This window comes from Leptopilina boulardi, unplaced genomic scaffold, assembly GCF_019393585.1.
Source record: "Leptopilina boulardi isolate dan_hultmark-lab unplaced genomic scaffold, ZJU_Lbou_2.1 LbouV2_194, whole genome shotgun sequence".
NCBI classification, from domain to species: Eukaryota; Metazoa; Arthropoda; class Insecta; order Hymenoptera; family Figitidae; genus Leptopilina; species Leptopilina boulardi.
In genome coordinates this window covers 159,393-180,699 of record NW_026137745.1, presented here as the reverse complement: position 1 = coordinate 180,699, position 21,307 = coordinate 159,393, and the positions used below count along the sequence as shown (strand labels likewise).

General features: G+C 24.6%; 1 protein-coding gene across 5 annotated transcripts in view; it reads right to left on the bottom strand.

Annotated features, from left to right (window-relative positions):
- The window catches only part of LOC127278052 (arrestin domain-containing protein 1-like), a 562,072-nt gene extending 548,452 nt beyond the window's left edge, over positions 1-13,620 (bottom strand). For 4 of the 5 annotated variants that reach the window (XM_051299562.1, XM_051299564.1, XM_051299565.1 and 1 more), the window contains exons 1-7: positions 13,338-13,620; positions 11,093-11,248; positions 10,454-10,689; positions 7,166-7,354; positions 6,755-6,963; positions 6,163-6,482; positions 3,452-3,506 (exon numbers count right to left, since the gene is read on the bottom strand). In XM_051299562.1, the coding sequence (XP_051155519.1) occupies positions 3,469-3,506; positions 6,163-6,482; positions 6,755-6,963; positions 7,166-7,354; positions 10,454-10,689; positions 11,093-11,248; positions 13,338-13,452 (1,263 nt within the window). In that variant the 5' untranslated portion in view covers positions 13,453-13,620 and the 3' untranslated portion in view covers positions 3,452-3,468. Of the gene's footprint in view, positions 1-2,647; positions 3,507-6,162; positions 6,483-6,754; positions 6,964-7,165; positions 7,355-10,453; positions 10,690-11,092; positions 11,249-13,337 lie in introns of those variants that run through there. The other variant, XM_051299561.1, reaches the window with a different exon arrangement.
- Between the last annotated feature and the right edge of the window lie 7,687 nt (positions 13,621-21,307).

Sequence of the window (21,307 nt, the reverse complement as noted above, 5' to 3'; positions counted from 1 at the left end):
AAATGTATAATTAATTTTTGAACGGAATAGAACAACTGTTTTATCAATAAATATTAAACCAATGCATTAAAAAATTTTAGTGAATTTTTTCTGAGAGTATTTTTTTTATTTTATTTATTTTATCTCCATAAGTGTAAAAATATTGAAATATTATTTATAATTTCAAAGTATTCGAAGTGATTTTGAAATTATGTTTACATTTGCATTGCGAGCTGTTTGTTTTTATTGCAGTACAAAAGGTACCTTAAATTAAAGGTCATAAAAATTTGGGATGCGAAATCTCAAAGATAATTAAATCAGTTGCAATTCGTGTTTAGACCTGTTTAGATACATGGTCAACGTGAGTGTATATTTCGTAATTGTAAAAGCAAATTTTGTCAGTGTTAAACATGTAATTTAAATCTATTGTTTTTTTTTGTTCCGGGAGTGTTCGAAATTCTTTAAATCGCGATCGTTTAAATTTTTAGAAAAAGTTTTTTATTTCTTAATTTAAAAACGTTCTTTGCAACCTAAGGTTAGTGATATATATTTCATAAATAATAATTACATGCCATTGTTTCGCTACTAAAAAAATATTAAATTACTTTTTTTGATACAAAAAGAGTTAGCACCGTTTTCAAGGAAATGAAATTATTATTTGAAATAAATAATTATATTTTGTACTTGAAAAACATTTAAGGAATATAAATTATGTTTTAAAAGTTATTTAAAACAATTTTTATTTCATAGACTTTTTAATTTATCGAATTTGTTCTTAAAGCATTTTTCATTTAAGGTCATGTGACTTGTGATTTCACATTTAAACATTCTTTGCAGATTTTCTCGCAAAATATTTAATAGAATTTTTTTTTTTTTTTTTTTTTTTGAGATAAAATTGTGTGTAGAACTCAAAAATTCAAATCCGTTGTCATATGCCAGAGTATATTAATATTTTATCAAAAAATTTATTCTTCAAAAATTGCATATTTGAAGAAATGACTAAAATTCTATTGCCGACATTATAAATTTTCTTCAAGCATTCAAGTTTTTAAAAATAAATTTTTTGTCAAAATGTTAATTGTACTATTTTTAATACTATTTTTGAATTCTCCACAAAAATTTTAGCTCAATCTAACAATTATTTTGCGGGAAAATCTGTGGAGAATATTTACATGTGAGAAATCACAACAATCACATGACCTTAATCCGATGGAAGTTTGACAAAATTTTCAATAAAAAAAATTTAATTTAACTAAATTTTGCATTTAACAAAATTTTTATATTTATCAGGCCTCGGATCGAATTAAGGCGCAAAAAAAGTGATTTTAGTAGTCGATTTACATTCCAAAAAAGTCGAAAAAGTCCATTATTTATTTTAATTAAATTTAATTAGTTAATAATTCTATAGAAATATTTTCAAGAAAATTTATTTCGAATATTTCGGAATCGAAGACGTAAATTTTAAAAATTTTAATTAAGTAGGGTCAGTTGGGGTAAATAGAAACAATGAGTAAATCGAAACAGTAGTTATTTCAGTTAAATAAAAAATTTTAAAAATAAATACGGCCTCAAACCTTGTTGGGGATGATCTAAGGTTTAAGGTTTGAAGTCGTATTTATTTAACTGAAATAACTACTGTTTCGATTTACCCCTTGTTTCTATTTACCCCAACTGACACTAGAACAGATTTCTAAAAAAAAAATTTTTTTTGACAACAATTCAATTTTAGAGATTTTATTTGAAACTTTTTTAAATAATTGAATTTTTAAAGATGTATTATTCAGATTTTTGAAATTAATTGAACTTCAAGTGATTTTTTATTGAAATTTTTTGGTGATAAAGAATTTATTAGAAATTACAGACAAAAAATGAATATCAAAAGTTTTCAATTGAAAAATACTTTCAAATAATTGAATTTTTGATAAATTAAAAAAATATAAAAATGATAAAAATCATATAAAATCAATTGTTAAATTTTGGAAGAGTAACAGATGACATTTTTAGAAATAATTAAATTTTAGAAGGTTTTAAATTGAAATTTTTGAAAATAATTGAATTCAAGTGATTTTAAATTGAAATTTTTTGTTGATTTCTGTTGCTGAAGAATTTATGAAAAATGAAAGACAAGAATTGAACTTTAAAATTTTTTAATTGAATAATGCTTTCAGATAATTGAATTTTTCAAGAATATTATAAAAATCATTAAAAATAATTGAATAACAGAAGAGTTATAATTGAAATTATTAAATTTCAAAAAGTTTTAGATTGAAATTTTTAAAAATAACAAATTTAAAAAGGTTTTAAATTTAAATTTTTGGTAATTTTATCTGTTAATTTGTTTATTAAATTTTAAAAAATTGTTGCAATTTTATAAAATTTTTAATTGAAAAATAATTTAAAATAATTAAATTTATGAAGAATTTCATTAAAAATTTTAAAAATAATTAATTTAAAGAAAAATTTTAGTTAAAAATTTCTTAATAATTTTAAGCTTGTAACTTTTTTCTGGTGTACTTGAAAAATTTGAGATTTTGTAGATATGTATTTTTTGTATTAATAATATAATTGAATTGCTACTAAAATTTGATGAAGGTATTTTACTTCGAAATATTAAATTTGATCAATAGAATTATTCTTCTAAATAGAAATAAATTGTTGCAAATCGATATTTTAAGAGTTTAGTCTTTGTTTTATTTATAAATATTTATTTCACAATAAATATACAATAAACATATGACATAGAATCATTGCTATTGAATTGTGGTACAACAAAAAAGCAGTCTTATTATTTTAATTTTTTGTTTTAAATCTAATGTTGAATGTAGTAAAATGTACTTTTCCTTTTTTTAAGCTTTTTTATCATACCACTTGATTCGGTAATACAATATTATAAATTATATTTGGGATTTGTAGCTTTGCTTTATAATATATATATATATTAGTAACAATTTTCCAATCGGGGAATGGATGTGGCTTGTATAAGGTGTATATATAAAAGTATAAATTTTTAAACATAAATACACATAAAATAATAATACTAAAATCTACCAATCAATCTCAGTTGGTGATTAATATCGATAATATAAACATTTAAGTGAATACGGTGTGTCAAAAAAGATCAACAAAAAAATAAAGTTTGATGTAAAAAAAGAATACATTCGATAGTGCCAAAGACGCAGCCTTGAAAAAAGGCCGATTGATGTAAAAAAATACATCTGAAAAAAAATTTTAAATGTGCTATTTATAGACAAAGTCATGAATTTTTCTTATTGTCCATTGATATGTTTTTTTTGTGACTGAAGACTTTTTTTTCTAGAATTTCTTTTTCTAGTTTATAATCTTCTTGAATATGGTTAAAAGTTGTGATGAAGATAAACTTTCTCAGAAATCGATGATTTGTGAAATATTTTTATACTTATTAACTACGTTTTATCACATTTTAAAAATCAATTTACTACTGATTTTCAATATAGTCATGGAGGAACTAATTTACGTGTTGGACGTGCATTCTTCGTAAGAAGGTGGAGCTGAAAAATTAAAATAATTATTTTTACTCTCTAATAGAACAATTTTTAGTTATATTAAAAAAAAAAAAATTTAGGCTCATTATATTTCACTTAAAATCATTGCGGTCTATTTTTAGAACAATCTTATAATTCGTAACAATTATTTTTGCTATCCATATAATTCATTTTTGACAATTATTTAATAATATTTTATATATATTTACCTTGGAATTTGAATTTTAAAGCAAGTTGCACGAAAAAAAGGTTGATTTGACAAATTTACAAATGTATTAAAAAGGGCATGAGAATAATAATAATATACATAAGTAATATCAATTTCTTTATTGACAATTGTAAATTTTTATTGTAATTTTAAAAACTTGCGTAAGCAAATTAATTTGCATTTAACAGTTCAGGAATTGAGAAATTAAATGATAGATAAATTTTAAGAATTCTTAAAATAAAAGGAGAATTTAAAGGAAAAATTTAAAACACGAACAGTATGAGAAAAAACATTGAGAAAGAAAACAAATACAACAATTTGAGAAAGGAAAATAGAAAATTTTAGAAATTCCCAAAATGAAAGGAGTATTTGTCATCAGGAAAATTGAGAACTTTGGGCCAATTTGTAATACTAAATAAATAAATTTTAGGATTTTTCAAAAAATAAAAATAGAGAAAAAATGTTTTAAAAAACGAGAATTTTAGAAAAATGAAAGCAAATTAAAAATTTTTAAAAATAAAAAGTCAAAGAAATTGAAAGAAAAATAGATAATTTTAGAAATTCCAATTAAGTGGATTTGAAGAATAAATAAACATGAGAATTTTATAGAAAATGAACAGAAATTAAATTTAAGGAAATACGTAGGGTCAACCGGGGTAAATCCGAACGCTTTTAGTAAGTTTCAACAATAACATAAGTTTTTTCTTTAAAAAAAAAAAATACTTCCGGTATTCTGGTGCATGAAGTTGTTACTTTACTTCCATAGAACAATTTTATGGGGTAGCAAAAATTTTTGATAAATTACAATCGCAGGAAACTTAGCGTTCGTATTTACCTCGATACTTTGCAACTTTCCTAAAATATGGGGGTAAATACGAACGCCACTGTATTTCAGAAAAATCTTAGGGAAAATAAATTTAAAGTATTGCAATTGTTAAACTTATATAAAAACTCAAAAAAAATACGATAATAAACCTATTATGTAATAATGCATCATATATAAATACAAAAATCAAACAGGTTAAAAATTAAAATGCATTACACAATTAAAACCTTCAATAACTTTATCAAATCATAACGGATTTTTGCAAAACTTGCTACAGAAAGTATTTTGGAGTGATTGAATGTAAATACAAAAATAAAAGTCAAATTTTTTAAATTCAAAATGGCGGACTTTCCTAAAACTTATTTTTAAAAATGATCAAATTTGCTAACCCTGAAACCCCCCGAGTAACAATTTTCGAGCGAATCCAATGAATTTTTTAATTCTCGTCCGCCATTTTGAATTTTGAAAAACTGACTTCAAATTGGTAATTAGCGACCCCAAAAACCGTAGAATACCAAATTTTATTAAGATCCTGAAAAACTTTTTTCAACAAACCATTTGGCAAAAAAATTGAAACACTCCTTCGAGAGAACAGAGATTAAGTTTCTGCTTATTAATTACTAACGAGGATACGTATAGAAAGAAAAACTTTTTTCTATGTACTTTTATAATGTTAAAATAATAGTGTAATGAAATAAAAACAATTTTGTGTGGCTCTGATGTAAAAAAAAATTATTGAAAATACCGTTCGGATTTACCCCGGTTTTCCAATTTTCCTGGGTAAATACGAACGGTCTGATATTATTAATAAAATTTTACAGAAGGCAAAAATGAAAAATAGTATCTGTTCTAGTATTCATAACAAACAATTATAAATAATAAAATAAATTTTTAGCTTCTTTTTCTTGAAATACGAGACAAAATACTGAAAGAGTGTCATCTTTGATTTTCAATCTTTTTTGCAATACTCGTTATCTTTGTTTATGCTGTTGCTAATTAACAAACGAAAAATGGGATAATACTTAGAATCTCTTCAAGAGGATCTGAGGTAAAAATTCTCATATCGAACTTATTTTTAAAAATTTTAATTAAGCTGAAATAATTAGCGTTCGGATTTACCCCGGCTGACCCTATAGTGTGAAAAAAGAGAAAATCAAAAATTTTATAAATTTTCAAATTAACGAGAGAAATTGCGGCAAAATTGAAAATTTCTAATTAATTTGTAAAAGTAAATAAATATTACGAATTGCAAACAAAAAAATGAAAATTTTTAGGGAATAATCGCTTTAAAAACGAGAATTTATAATAATAAAAAAATCAAGAAGATATAAAATATTAGAAAAAAAAATTCAAATAAAGTCGAAAAAATTTTCGAATTTTAAAAAAATTATAATTTATGGTAAAAAAAATCGAGAACTTTGTTTCGTTTGAAAAATACAAAACTCATCGAGAATTTAGGAAAAGTAAATAGGTATAGGAAAGGTATATTTTTAGAAAAAAAATTTTAACGATGCGATTTGATTTTGATGACCCGAAAATTGTCGCGCAAAGATTTCAGGTGAAATATAATTAAATTAAATTTTTTTTTTACTCATATTTCAACAAAAAAAAAAAAAAAAAAAACTTACGTGTCTCCGGTTGCCTTGAGGAGCTTTGTGAATGACTTAAATGATTCGTAAAGACAAATCCAATTGGTTGATATTCCTCTTGAATATTATGAACTAGAGAAAATGATTGATTAACTATTGGAGTTTCTTGTTGACTCGTTGAAGAATTGTTAAGACTTATATTTGCTTGAGGAACTGGCACAATTGAATCTATCGCCGGTGCCGATGGAACAACTGATGGCGCACGTTGAACCCGAATTAAAGGTACAATTGCCGTTGAAGTTGTATAAAGCGGCGTGGTTCCAATTAAAATTGGATAACTTTTTTCAATGTTACCGTGTCTATAAAAATAACAAAAAACTCACATTAAATTGCTACTATTATAAATTCTTCCAATTTATATACATTAGGGTGGTACAAAAAAAAAATCCAAATTAACCTCAAAATATTTTCCGATTTCATAAAAAAATACTTATAAGTATTTTTTTCAATTTAGAACAAATTTTAAGGTTCAGAGGAAAATATGGGAAATTTTTTTTTCTGTACATTTTTAGACAACTCTAATGTACACATTAGTAAATAATTTATTTATTTTAAAAAAAACGGCTCTTACGTTCCAGAGGTGACTATTTTGACTTTTAGTCGATATTGAATTTCCACCAATGAACAATAAACTAAATTAGAAGGCAGGACCTGTGGCACTTTTATGAATAGATTTACTTCATTTTTATCTCCAAACGATCCACGTTTTTTATCTTTGCCAATTATTGATCGCTCGCTTCTTATTTTATTTTTAGGTCTGGTTGCTTGAAATTTGAGAATCTAAAAAAACAGTTATATTTATTGAAAATAAAAAATTAATTTTATAAAATTGCATTAAAAAAAACTAAGAACTTGGATATAATAGAAAAATTTTGGAATTTTCAAAAGTTTCTTTAAAAATCTTTGAAAAAATAAAAATTTGAACGATTTTTAAGCTCCAAGAGACAATGAAAATATAAATTTTAAAAATAAAAATACTCACCTTTTCTAAGGCAACTTTAATTTTTGTCACTTCAACAGAGGATGAATCATTGTAGAAACTCACAGTAACTTCAATTGTTTGACCGGGAATAAATCCACTAATTGGTGTTTTTACTCGAGCGTGTAAAGAGCCCATTTTAATAAAACATAAACAGCTAAAATTTTGGTATTCCTCATCATCAATACCAACCTGAGAAAAAAACATTTAATTATTAGAAAAAAAAAAGAATACAGTTATTTTCCTTTAAAACAATAATCAAAATATAATAGTAATCATCACCATGATTATTAAATACTATTTTTTTTTATTTATTGATTATTGTTATAAGGCAGATTCAATTTTTTAAAAATTTTATGGAACGCGTGAATATAAGTTTTAAAAATCAATTTTTAGAATTTTTTCATTTAATAAAATTTTATTAGATATATAATTTTTATTGAGCTGAATTTTATTGAATTATTATTTTGCAGAATTTTCATTAAACCAATTTTCTACATTACAGAATTCTAGCAAATAATAATTCAAAACAATAAAAATTCATCTAAAAAAAAATACTATACAATGAAGTTCTATCTAATAAAAATTTAATAAAATGTCTATTAACTTAAATGAAAATTCGAGCAAATAAAAATTCTGATAAATAAAAATTCGAACAAATAAAATTTCTGTGAAGTGAATTTTCGGTTATATTAAAAATTCTGTAATATAGAAAATCGGTTTAATGAAAATTCGGCTCAATAAAATTATAAATTTAATAAAATTTTATTAATGAAAATTCTAACAATTAATTTTTAGAATTTATTCATTCGTCTCAATTTTGCAATCAATAATTTAACAGTTATAGAAATACTAAGTAATAGAAAGAATTTATTATTAATCCCTTTGTCACTAATATAAGCATGGTAATTGCATTAATTATATTTGTAATGATTCTGTTCTTAATTTATATTTAATCGACTCGAAAGACAATATTAAGAGTCGATCCAAATTGTCTTTCTTTAGAAAATTATTGAAAGAAATTATTACAAAATGAATCTTTAAGGTAAATAAGAATTGGTTATTCTTAATGTATTCTTAAACCTAATGACATTTTTTTTTTGGTATTAAAATAGATTCACATACTCTGCCGTACGAAATAAAAACTTAGGTAAACGACTTTGTCGCTTAGGAGAATTTTTGTACGTTTATACTACTGAAATACTAAACAAATCAACAATGTCGTTTACCATAGTTAAATTTAGCAAATAATAATAATTACAAGTCGAAAAATTTTCTTGAAACAATGTAAGAATAATTTTCCATTTTATAATTAAATGTGTGAGAGAAATTCTATTTGAAATTTTCATTCAAAAATTATTTTTAATAGAAACCATTTTTTTTTCAAATTCTATAGGTATAATGTAAATTTAAAAATTAATTTATATCTAATACTTTAGTATTTTCTATACAAAGATTATTAACAGCACTTTTACAATAAACTAGAGAAAAATTCCTCATTTTATTAGTGGGGAATTTCCACGAGAATAACTGAATTTTCTTCCGTGTGTCACGGTGCTTAAAACAGATGTATATCTTTTTTTAATTTTGTTAGAAAATCAAAAAATCTGTTGGACACATTTTTATTTTCATGGGAAAGAAAAAATTTTATTTTATAATAATTTTAAAAAAAGTTACGGAGAAATTTAATTATCGTGACTAAATTATTGATGGAAATTCTCAGTAATTGAATTATAAAAAAAAAAAATTTCGAAAAACAAAAACTATTAAGATGTATTTTTTAAAATTTCAATTTTTTAAAAAAATGTTTTCGTTGCAATTACATTTTTTTTCCCAAAAATATCGAAAAATTTTATTTAAAAATAATTTCAGGGGTCGGATCTACTTTAAGGCACAGAAAAAGTCGTTTTAGTCAATTTATATTCCAGAAAAAGTCGATTTTTTTTTATTTTAACAAAATTTAATTGGTTAATAAATATTTTACTTTAAATAACTAATGTTATTAGATATTAAATTCATTTTATTAATTCTGTAATGAGAATAATTCTATAAAAATATTACACTGAAAATTTATTTCCAATATTTCAGAATCGAACTAATTGTAAGATAAATTTTTTAAATTTTATTTAAGTAGGACAAATTTCTAAAAAAAATTCTTAAAGTTCCATTTTTTATAATTTTTTCAAGTCTGATTTGAGCAATTTTTTCGAATTAAAAATGTTGTCATAGTTTTTAGTTTTGATAGTCAAAAAATTACAGGCAATACTTAATCAAGTTTTACAGATTTTTAAATAAAAAAATTTTTTTTTTTAATAATAATCATTTTTGGAGAGTTAAAGTTGAAATTTTTAGAAATAATTAAATTTCAAAAGATTTTCTTAATTTTTAGACAATAATTAAATTTTATAGAACTAAAAATAATTTATTAAATAATTTTAGATAACATTTTTTAAAAGTAAATTAATTTTCACAGATTTACAATTTTGATTTTTGAAATTAATTCAACATCAAGTGATTTTTAATTTAAAATTTTTGATGATTTCTGTTACTAAAAAATTTATTAGAAATTGCAGACAAAAATAAAATAATTTGAAAACTTTTTAAGTAAAAAATGATTTTAGATAGTTAAATTTTCGAAGAATATTATAAAAATCATTAAAAATAATTGTAATTTTTGCAAATAATTAAATTTCAAGTGATTTTGAATTTAAAAATTTTGTTTATTTTATTTGCTAATTTTTTTAAAATTATAAACAATTATTAAATTTCATAAAAATTTTAATTGCAAAATAGTTTTAAGATAATTGAATTTGTGAAAAATTTCATTAAAATTATTAAAAATAATTAATTTAGTGAAGAATTTTAGTTGAAAATTTGTTAAATAATTGAAATAAAAAAGATCTGAAGAAGATTTGCATTGTATATTTAAAAAAACGTATTTTTATTTATTTAGAAAACATAAATGGGTTCAAACGAACCCGTATTTTTTTTTTAAATTTTGTTAAAAAATTGTAAAAAAAGTCGAAAAAGTCACATTTTATTAAAATAAGTCCAAAAAAAGTTGGAAAAAGTCGAAAAATCTTATAATCCGAGGCCTGTAATTTTCATCAAGAAACAAAATAAAAGAATATACGTGTTTTCTTTAATTTTCATATGGAATTCTGAAGAAATTCTTCCATATATATAAGAATTCATTTTTTCAATGAAAATTTCTCATGTAATGAACCATAAATATACACTTGTAAATGTTTTTACAAGTTTATAAGCTTAGTGGATAATATTTATGCTTACCGCTGCTCGTGATATTTGATTCAAATTAAATGGCGTAAGCACTTTTAATTTTACTTTATCAAAAGGATTTAATAGAATTGCATCATTAAATACTTCAGTAACTTCAATAAAAGTAGCTGTAATGAAATATAAAATACTTCCAAATTTATGTTCAAAAGAACAGGGTACATTTTGTGGCAAGACAAAATTAAATGGATAATGATTTTCTCCAGCAGGCAATTGTCTTACATCATCGTCTGAAAAAAAGTGAATTTTTTTATTTTAAAATTTCAAAGTTATTTTATATAGAAAAAAAATACAATTTTAAGATTAAACAAAAATAATTAAAATTTCATTAAATTTAAATTATACGTACATAATTAGTTTAAAAAAATTTAAATACATGGAAATGATTTGTTATTTTTTAATAGATAAAAAAAAGTGTACACAATAATTAATTTTACATTTTAATAAAAATGAAAATAAAGCGCGCAAAATAATTAATTATTAATTCTTTTATAATTGTATTTAATCTCAATATCTTAAGTAAATGTATTTTAATGCAAATTTTTATTAAAAATTAAAAAAATACATAAATTTATGTAAAAAATTATTTATTTCATTTTTTTTTAATTACATAAATTTTTTCATTATACTTACTGTCGGTGCTTCTTATTAAATAAAAAGTTCGATCAAAATACGTTTCGACGGAACTGTAATTTTGTAAATATTTCTCTTTACGTCCATAAACATTTTTTCTTTTTTCTTCCTGAACCCATAAAACGGAACATACACCTTCGACTTTTATTGAGATTCCTGAGAAATTAAATTATGAATTATATATATATATATTATCATTTTTTTTCGCATTAAATTAAAAACTACATTCTGTTTTTGTAATTATTAATTATATTAATTATTTAATAATTGTATATTTTTATTTCATAAAGCAATCAGTTACAAAAAAAAGGTCAAATATTTGGAGAAAAAAAGTTCACTCTCCAAATAAAACTTTACAATAAAAAATAATTTAGTGATAAATATTAAAAAAAAAAAAAAAAAAAAAAAAAAAAAAAAAAAAATTATAGATATCTCTCACTTTGCTTTAGATATTCTACGTGACTTTAAATAAAACTATCGTTTATTGAAAAATTATCATAACAAATTAAAATAAGTTTTCATTGTAACTAATTATTTCAAGGGAAATATTTTAAAAACTATAGAACATTCTGGAAAAAAATGAGATAAAATTAATAAGCTTTTCAAGAAAGCTCAAATTATACGAAGCTGAAGTACGCAACGTTTATGATAAACGATTTTTAAAGAAATAATTTTTTAAAATGAAAAATTCTATAATTTTTTGCCTAAAAAATATTTCTTGTAGTTTTTATTAATCAATAAATTATAGAATTTTTCATTTTAAAAAGTTATTTCTTTAAAAATCGTTTATCATAAACGTTACGTACTTCAGCTTCGTACTATAACTTCACATTATTATTTTCTAATAATTTATTATTTTTATATTTAATTTAATTTATGCAAATGAAATTTTCTAAATACTTACAATTAGTTTTAAATATATTTATGTACTACGCGAAAATAACTTACAAATAATAAAAATAATAATTAACTATTAGTGAATTCTGTTAATTAATTATTAGTTAATTATATTAATTAATAAATGAAAATTAACTAATTATTATATTAAAATTAAATTAAATTATTACAATAAAAATAAATTCTAAATTTCGTGTAAACAAATTTTTTATTAAAAAAAAAAGAAAGTCAATACTAAATTTCACATATTCCCGTCTCAAGAAATTATTAGTTAATCAGTCAATTATAAATAAGCATTTGGTCAAGAAATATACGTGATTCATTGAACAAAGAAGCCAAAGGTCCCACACAAGAGACTCTCAGGGTTTTAGCTGTGCGGTAGCGAATAATAAAAATAAACCACCCCCTCCCCTCTTCCCACTGCCCTTCATGTTCAAAATTACTGAAATTGCATAAACAGCTTTGTGACTTTGGCACTAAATACCGTGGAAATTTATATTTAGTAAATTTTTTTAATTTAAAAATAAAATTTTCAAATTAAAATTCATATAAGGTTATAATTAACTCCTAAATAAATAACGTTAAATAAATGTTTTAAAATTTTTTTTAATTTATTCCTACATTTTATTAAATAATTATATAACTTAAATTTATGATAAAAGTAAATAATTCGTTACAGATATTTTTATTTTCAATAAAACGAATATTTAATACAGATAGTTATATTAAAAAATATTAAATATTAATTTAATTTTATCATTCTATATTATTCTGCATAAATAAAATAATTTTACTATCTTTTTCTTTCAATAATTAAATATTTTTATTATTTCTATTTCTTATCACTTACATTTTACGTATATATATAAATTCTGACTATATAGATTAAAAAAAAAAAATATCAACATAGTCAATAGTTATACGAAAAAAAAATGGATTAAACTAAAATTTGTATATTATTTTTAGAGTGAAACAAAATTAAACTTGGCATCATGCACACAAAGTGAAATATCGGAAAATCAATTTGAAGGAATGTTATCGTAATTTTACTTGTAGTTCCTAAAAACTTCTAAAAGGGTATTTTTATTAAAATATTTATGTAAATTTTCATATATTACATATATTTATTACTGACAATACATTTTTGATAATATTATGTGTGAATTTTCTTTGTTCCTTGAATGGAATACAGTACATTACATTTTGTGTTTTGTTGTAAATATATAATATGATGCCCAACTTCATTCATATATGAATATGTTTGTGTCAATGCGGTTACTTTGGTAAACTATATATATACATATACACAAGAAGGAAACAAGGTAATAATTTGATAAGAACTTTCTACCTTTGCATTTTGTTGCTCGCTCAAGTCGAATCAATACTGAGCCAGTTATATTATCACCAGGTGCATAAGTTCCATCATTTTGTTCAAGTTCTATGATAACTTTAGCGTTAGACATTTCACATTTATATTACTTTTAACACTTTATTACTGACAGTAAATATGACTTTGTTTGCGTTGCAATGTAACACCATTAAACACAACTGACACACCACAATATTTCCCATGCCGTAATCCGTACTGTGCAGTGCAACTTATGTGTGCGCCGCTTACAGCACCGGATTCGTTAAAGGTTTTCGATATTCGCCACTAGGTGGCAGGTAAATGTTTTGTTATGTATAACACTATATAGGTGTACATATAGCTAAAAGGGGCGATTCACAATTCGCCGCTCCGTATACCTGCCCGGCGACGAAATTTCGTTCCGACCGGTCCCCCCACTCTGTGGCCTACCCCTTCGTCCGTAATGGTTAGAACTAATAATTTTGCAGAAGCGTTCTTTATTTTTAAAACTTTTTTAAATATAGTTTAAGAATTTTTTTATGTCAAAAACATTGATGTTTAATAAAATAAGAATTAAAAAATATCAATTTTTTAAATAATCTATTGGGTCATTCCATTTTATTTCACCTATAGTTGTTGCAGTCTATTTTTAGAAAAATTTGATATTTCGTATTAAATGACTTTGAATATCCGTACAATTCATTTTTGACAATTATTTTATGAAATTTTTTTTTATTTACGTTGAAATTTAGTTTTTAAATTGATTTGCACGGAAAATAGGTTAGTTTGACAATCGTTTTTATAAAAAGCAAAACTGCCATCTACCTTCTAAAAAGCTCGGCTATATTGATTTTATCGACAAATTTTTTCTCATGCATTTTAGGTTATGTTTATAAGCTGTCACTTTTTAATTATCGAATTGCACATTGTCTTTGATTTTCTGTTATTTTCATTTTCAAATTAAATAGTGAAATGGTCTCCGCAATTGTACTATTACTAAAATATCTGAAAAAAATTTCGTTTAATTTTGAGTCGATTCAATTCGGCCATGATTGATATAAATTGATTAAATTTTTTGCATCAAAAAATGATACACAAAACGATCTCTTTTTGATATAACTTATGTGCATCAAAACGTTATTGCAATAGAAAAAGATACAACCAAGTTTACTGTGAATAAAAATAAAAAGTAGCTCGTTCTCCATCACCAAATTTTGATAAGATGAATAAAGAAAACTTAACTTAAATTTTAATACCAAAATGGGATTTTTTCATTAATCGCCTGCGAAGATATAAGTGTTCAAAATCAGATAAAATCCTGAAAAGTTCAACATTCAAGGTAAAATTTCACATATTTCTATATTATAAAAATAAAAAGCCAACATATCATGTGAAAGTACATGAAAAGTACTTATTGTTAGGTAGTAATACATTTTATAAAATTTATAAACTTTCTTGGAAAATATAAATAAAATGTGACAAATTTTGACATTTTACAGGTAAGTTTGAATATTAATTTTCACGTAGTATTTTGACCTTTTTTACACAATTATCAATTAACATTGGTAAATTAGACTATTTTAAACAAATATCAATGAAAAAAAATTTAATAACTAAATTATTTCTGTTTTTTTTTTTGTAAAATTTCCAAAGCTGTCAAACTAACCTATTTTCCGTGCAACTCAACTTAAAAACTAAATTACAATGTAAATAAAAAAAATTTCATAAAATAATTGTCAAAAATGAATTGTACGGATATTAAAAGTCATTAATACAAAATACCAAATTTTTCTAAAAATAGGCCGCAACGACTATAGGTGAAATAAAATGGAATGACCCTATTTATAAATCAATGTTGATTTTCAGTATTTTAATATATGTAATATGTAATATAAGTAACATATTTTTAAAATTTTGAAAAAAAAGAAGTTGTAATCAAGTGAAAAGAAATGTCAAGAAATTTGGAATGCAAATATCTTGAAAAATGATAAAAATATCTAATTCATAATTGATAAAATTATTTAAGACCTGTAATTTTACTTATAAACAAAAAATAAGAAAAATTTAAGACTTGACCTTTAACGCTTCTGCAAAATTATTAGTTCTCACCATTACGGACGAAGGGGTAGGCCACAGAGTGGGGGAACTGGCCGGGACGAAATTTCGTAGCCGGGCAGGTATACGAGGACGAGTCTACTGTATATACAATGGTTCCAAATAGATTAGATAAAAAATAAAAATAACTATCTACAGAGTCTTTTAAGAAAAACATTGATAAAAGGATTAGTGAAGAAGAGGTTATATTATATTCAAATTGACCAAATTAATGTTATATACTCACTTTTAAAAAAATCATAGAATTTTAAAGAGAAACGACATAAATGGATAAATCTTTTTCTAGAGTATAAGTTTTTCTCTACAGAAAATAGGAAAAATAGGGAGAAAGTAGTAAAAATAAAAAATTTATAATCCTAAAAATATGGAAGCTACCATTTTATCACTGTGAAGACCGAAAATTAGGCCAATTTTTAAGATTTTTTTTCAATAACAAAATAAAATGAATTAAAAAATCAATTATATATTATTGTTAAGTACGCATATTATACTACTAAAAAATTATTTTCAAAAGATAAAAAAATTTAAATTGCGGCGCTGACAGTCGATCCACAAAACCCCTTTTCTTATGCACACCCAAGTAGCACGTAATATTACTGTATAATATTAAAATGTCCGCCCCATGGTAATATTACCGGTAATATTAACCGATCGGTACAAAATTGTTAATATAAAAGAAAATTTTAATAAATAAACCCCCCTACGTACTCCCATAAAGAATGTGATCTTGGCAGAAAAAAAATGAACTCAGAATGAGCCGTGTAGGCGGCTCATTTTGATTTGCAACAAAAATGAGACTACGTTTTTTCTGTTTTGAAGCTGTAAACGCATACACGTACGTTTCTAAGATATCTTATTTCTAACACCCTAAGGAAACTTTTTATAAAAAAAAAAAAATTTTTTCGATTTTCCAAAATTTTCACAGTGGTCTAACACCTTAACAGAACCTTTTTTTTTAAATACAATATGAGACAATTTTTCGTAACTTGCCATAAAAAATAACTTTAAATTATCTGGTTTTGAATTAATGAGGTTATAAATAGCATAAATACCTATTACATCCCTCTTCTTGTAGAGAGAACTGAGGAATTACTGTATCGATAATTGAAATGGTCCTAAAATTTTGTAAGGTCCCTAATTACGCATCAGAACGTAGATTTTGAAAATTTGAAATGGCGGATCCAAAATGGCATTTTTTTTTTAATTGATTGGATATGCTTCAAACTTGTTACCCGAGGTTTTTTGAGTATCTAATTACGAATCTGGTATCCGCTTTTTAAAATTCAAAATAGGGACAGTTTTTTAAATAATTGATTAGATTCACCCGAAACTCGTCACTCGAAGGTTTTTGTGTTTGATGATTATAAATCTGGCATCAAATTTTCAAAATGTCGGATTCAAAATACAAAATTTTTTTTCCTAATTTATCGGATTTGTTTCAAAATTAATACACGGGGTACTTTAGGATCGTTAATTACATATTTAAACTGATTTTTTTTAAATTTCAAATGATAAATTCAATACAGTGGATTAAACTTTTTTAAATGCTTCAAATTAAAATATTTGTTTAAATGTTAAAATCTTTTTTAAAAACAATTTTTTTAATTAAAAATACAACTAAAATGTTTTGAATAATACTTAATAATAAACAATAAATGAATAAAGAAAATATTGTAATAATTTCAATATATTAATTAATATAATAATATCAGCGAACCCAAAAACCACCAAATAACAAGTTTGAAGCAAATCCGATAAATTAAAAAAAAAAATTTTACATTTAGATCCGCCATATATCAACTTTAAATTTTGATGCTAAATTCGTAATCAGCGAACCAAAAACTGTGCATTGTACATATACAAATTTTGTAATTCACAAAATTTTATAAAGTTCGTACTTTATAACATAAATTCCAATTAAACTTTTCGTGATTTATAAAATCATTATTTCAATGCATATATTATTTTAGGATAATAATATTATTACTAGCAAAACACGCACAAGAAAATATGCGCTACCAACATCCCATTGGTCCACTTCCTTATACAAAAATCTTTAAAACATTATAATAATGTAATTTTATAATTCAAAATAATGATAAACTACCCAAAAATATTCCAATTTTCTTAGACAGACTATTTCATTGCAATTTCTTGCACAAAATACACCCAAAAGTGTAAGAAAAAATTGACAGCCTGATACGAGTAGAGGAAGACCCCTTTTACCACCTTTAAAGCAAATTTCGATATTAAAAACTTTCAAAAGAATTCAATTTTTCTTAGGCGGACTATTTAATGCAATTTCTTACACAAAATACACCTAAAAGTGTAGAAAAAAATTGACAGCCCGATCCGAGTAGAGGAAGACACCTATTACCACCAAAAAGTCATCCAACCCATAAATCCAAAAAAATAAAAAAGTTCCCAAAAAAATTCAATTTTTCTTAGGCGGACTATTTTATTGCAATTTCTTGCACAAAATACACCTAAAAGTGTAGAAAAAAATCGACAGCCAAATCCGAGTAGAGGAAGACACCTATTACCACCAAAAAGTCATCCAACCCATAAATCCAAAAAAATAAAAAAGTTCCCAAAAAAATTAAATTTTTCTTAGGCGGACTATTTTATTGCAATTTCTTGCACAAAATACACCTAAAAGTGTAGAAAAAAATCGACAGCCAAATCCGAGTAGAGGAAGACACCTATTACCACCAAAAAGTCATCCAACCCATAAATCCAAAAAAATAAAAAAGTTCCCAAAAAAATTCAATTTTTCTTAGGCGGACTATTTTATTGCAATTTCTTGCACAAAATACACCTAAAAGTGTAGAAAAAAATCGATAGCCAAATCCGAGTAGAGGAAGACACCTATTACCACCAAAAAGTCAGTCAACCCATAAATCCAAAAAAATAAAAAAGTTCCCAAAAAAATTCAATTTTTCTTAGGCGGACTATTTTATTGCAATTTCTTGCACAAAATACACCTAAAAGTGTAGAAAAAAATCGATAGCCAAATCCGAGTAAAGGAAGACACCTATTACCACCAAAAAGTCAGTCAACCCATAAATCCAAAAAAATAAAAAAGTTCCCAAAAAAATTAAATTTTTCTTAGGCGGACTATTTTATTGCAATTTCTTGCACAAAATACACCTAAAAGTGTAGAAAAAAATCGACAGCCAAATCCGAGTAGAGGAAGACACCTATTACCACCAAAAAGTCATCCAACCCATAAATCCAAAAAAATAAAAAAGTTCCCAAAAAAATTAAATTTTTCTTAGGCGGACTATTTTATTGCAATTTCTTGCACAAAATACACCTAAAAGTGTAGAAAAAAATCGACAGCCAAATCCGAGTAGAGGAAGACACCTATTACCACCAAAAAGTCATCCAACCCATAAATCCAAAAAAATAAAAAAGTTCCCAAAAAAATTCAATTTTTCTTAGGCGGACTATTTTATTGCAATTTCTTGCACAAAATACACCTAAAAGTGTAGAAAAAAATCGATAGCCAAATCCGAGTAGAGGAAGACACCTATTACCACCAAAAAGTCAGTCAACCCATAAATCCAAAAAAATAAAAAAGTTCCCAAAAAAATTAAATTTTTCTTAGGCGGACTATTTTATTGCAATTTCTTGCACAAAATACACCTAAAAGTGTAGAAAAAAATCGATAGCCAAATCCGAGTAAAGGAAGACACCTATTACCACCAAAAAGTCAGTCAACCCATAAATCCAAAAAAATAAAAAAGTTCCCAAAAAAATTAAATTTTTCTTAGGCGGACTATTTTATTGCAATTTCTTGCACAAAATACACCTAAAAGTGTAGAAAAAAATCGACAGCCAAATCCGAGTAGAGGAAGACACCTATTACCACCAAAAAGTCATCCAACCCATAAATCCAAAAAAATAAAAAAGTTCCCAAAAAAATTCAATTTTTCTTAGGCGGACTATTTTATTGCAATTTCTTGCACAAAATACACCTAAAAGTGTAGAAAAAAATCGATAGCCAAATCCGAGTAGAGGAAGACACCTATTACCACCAAAAAGTCAGTCAACCCATAAATCCAAAAAAATAAAAAAGTTCCCAAAAAAATTAAATTTTTCTTAGGCGGACTATTTTATTGCAATTTCTTGCACAAAATACACCTAAAAGTGTAGAAAAAAATCGACAGCCAAATCCGAGTAGAGGAAGACACCTATTACCACCAAAAAGTCATCCAACCCATAAATCCAAAAAAATAAAAAAGTTCCCAAAAAAATTCAATTTTTCTTAGGCGGACTATTTTATTGCAATTTCTTGCACAAAATACACCTAAAAGTGTAGAAAAAAATCGATAGCCAAATCCGAGTAGAGGAAGACACCTATTACCACCAAAAAGTCAGTCAACCCATAAATCCAAAAAAATAAAAAAGTTCCCAAAAAAATTCAATTTTTCTTAGGCGGACTATTTTATTGCAATTTCTTGCACAAAATAAACCTAAAAGTGTAGAAAAAAATCGACAGCCAAATCCGAGTAGAGGAAGACACCTATTACCACCAAAAAGTCATCCAACCCATAAATCCAAAAAAATAAAAAAGTTCCCAAAAAAATTCAATTTTTCTTAGGCGGACTATTTTATTGCAATTTCTTGCACAAAATACACCTAAAAGTGTAGAAAAAAATCGACAGACAAATCCGAGTAGAGGAAGACACCTATTACCACCAAAAAGTCATCCAACCCAAAAATCCAAAAAAATAAAAAAGTTCCCAAAAAAATTCAATTTTTCTTAGGCGGACTATTTTATTGCAATTTCTTGCACAAAATACACCTAAAAGTGTAGAAAAAAATCGACAGCCAAATCCGAGTAGAGGAAGACACCTATTACCACCAAAAAGTCATCCAACCCATAAATCCAAAAAAATAAAAAAGTTCCCAAAAAAATTCAATTTTTCTTAGGCGGACTATTTTATTGCAATTTCTTGCACAAAATACACCTAAAAGTGTAGAAAAAAATCGACAGCCAAATCCGAGTAGAGGAAAACACCTATTACCACCAAAAAGTCATCCAACCCATAAATCCAAAAAAATAAAAAAGTTCCCAAAAAAATTCAATTTTTCTTAGGCGGACTATTTTATTGCAATTTCTTGCACAAAATACACCTAAAAGTGTAGAAAAAAATCGACAGCCAAATCCGAGTAGAGGAAGACACCTATTACCACCAAAAAGTCATCCAACCCATAAATCCAAAAAAATAAAAAAGTTCCCAAAAAAATTCAATTTTTCTTAGGCGGACTATTTTATTGCAATGTCTTGCACAAAATACACCTAAAAGTGTAGAAAAAAATCGACAGCCAAATCCGAGTAGAGGAAGACACCTATTACCACCAAAAAGTCAGTCCAACCCATAAATCCAAAAAAATAAAAAAGTTCCCAAAAAAATTAAATTTTTCTTAGGCGGACTATTTTATTGCAATTTCTTGCACAAAATACACCTAAAAGTGTAGAAAAAAATCGACAGCCAAATCCGAGTAGAGGAAGACACCTATTACCACCAAAAAGTCATCCAACCCATAAATCCAAAAAAATAAAAAAGTTCCCAAAAAAATTCAATTTTTCTTAGGCGGACTATTTTATTGCAATTTCTTGCACAAAATACACCTAAAAGTGTAGAAAAAAATCGACAGCCAAATCCGAGTAGAGGAAGACACCTATTACCACCAAAAAGTCATCCAACCCATAAATCCAAAAAAATAAAAAAGTTCCCAAAAAAATTAAATTTTTCTTAGGCGGACTATTTTATTGCAATTTCTTGCACAAAATACACCTAAAAGTGTAGAAAAAAATCGACAGCCAAATCCGAGTAGAGGAAGAC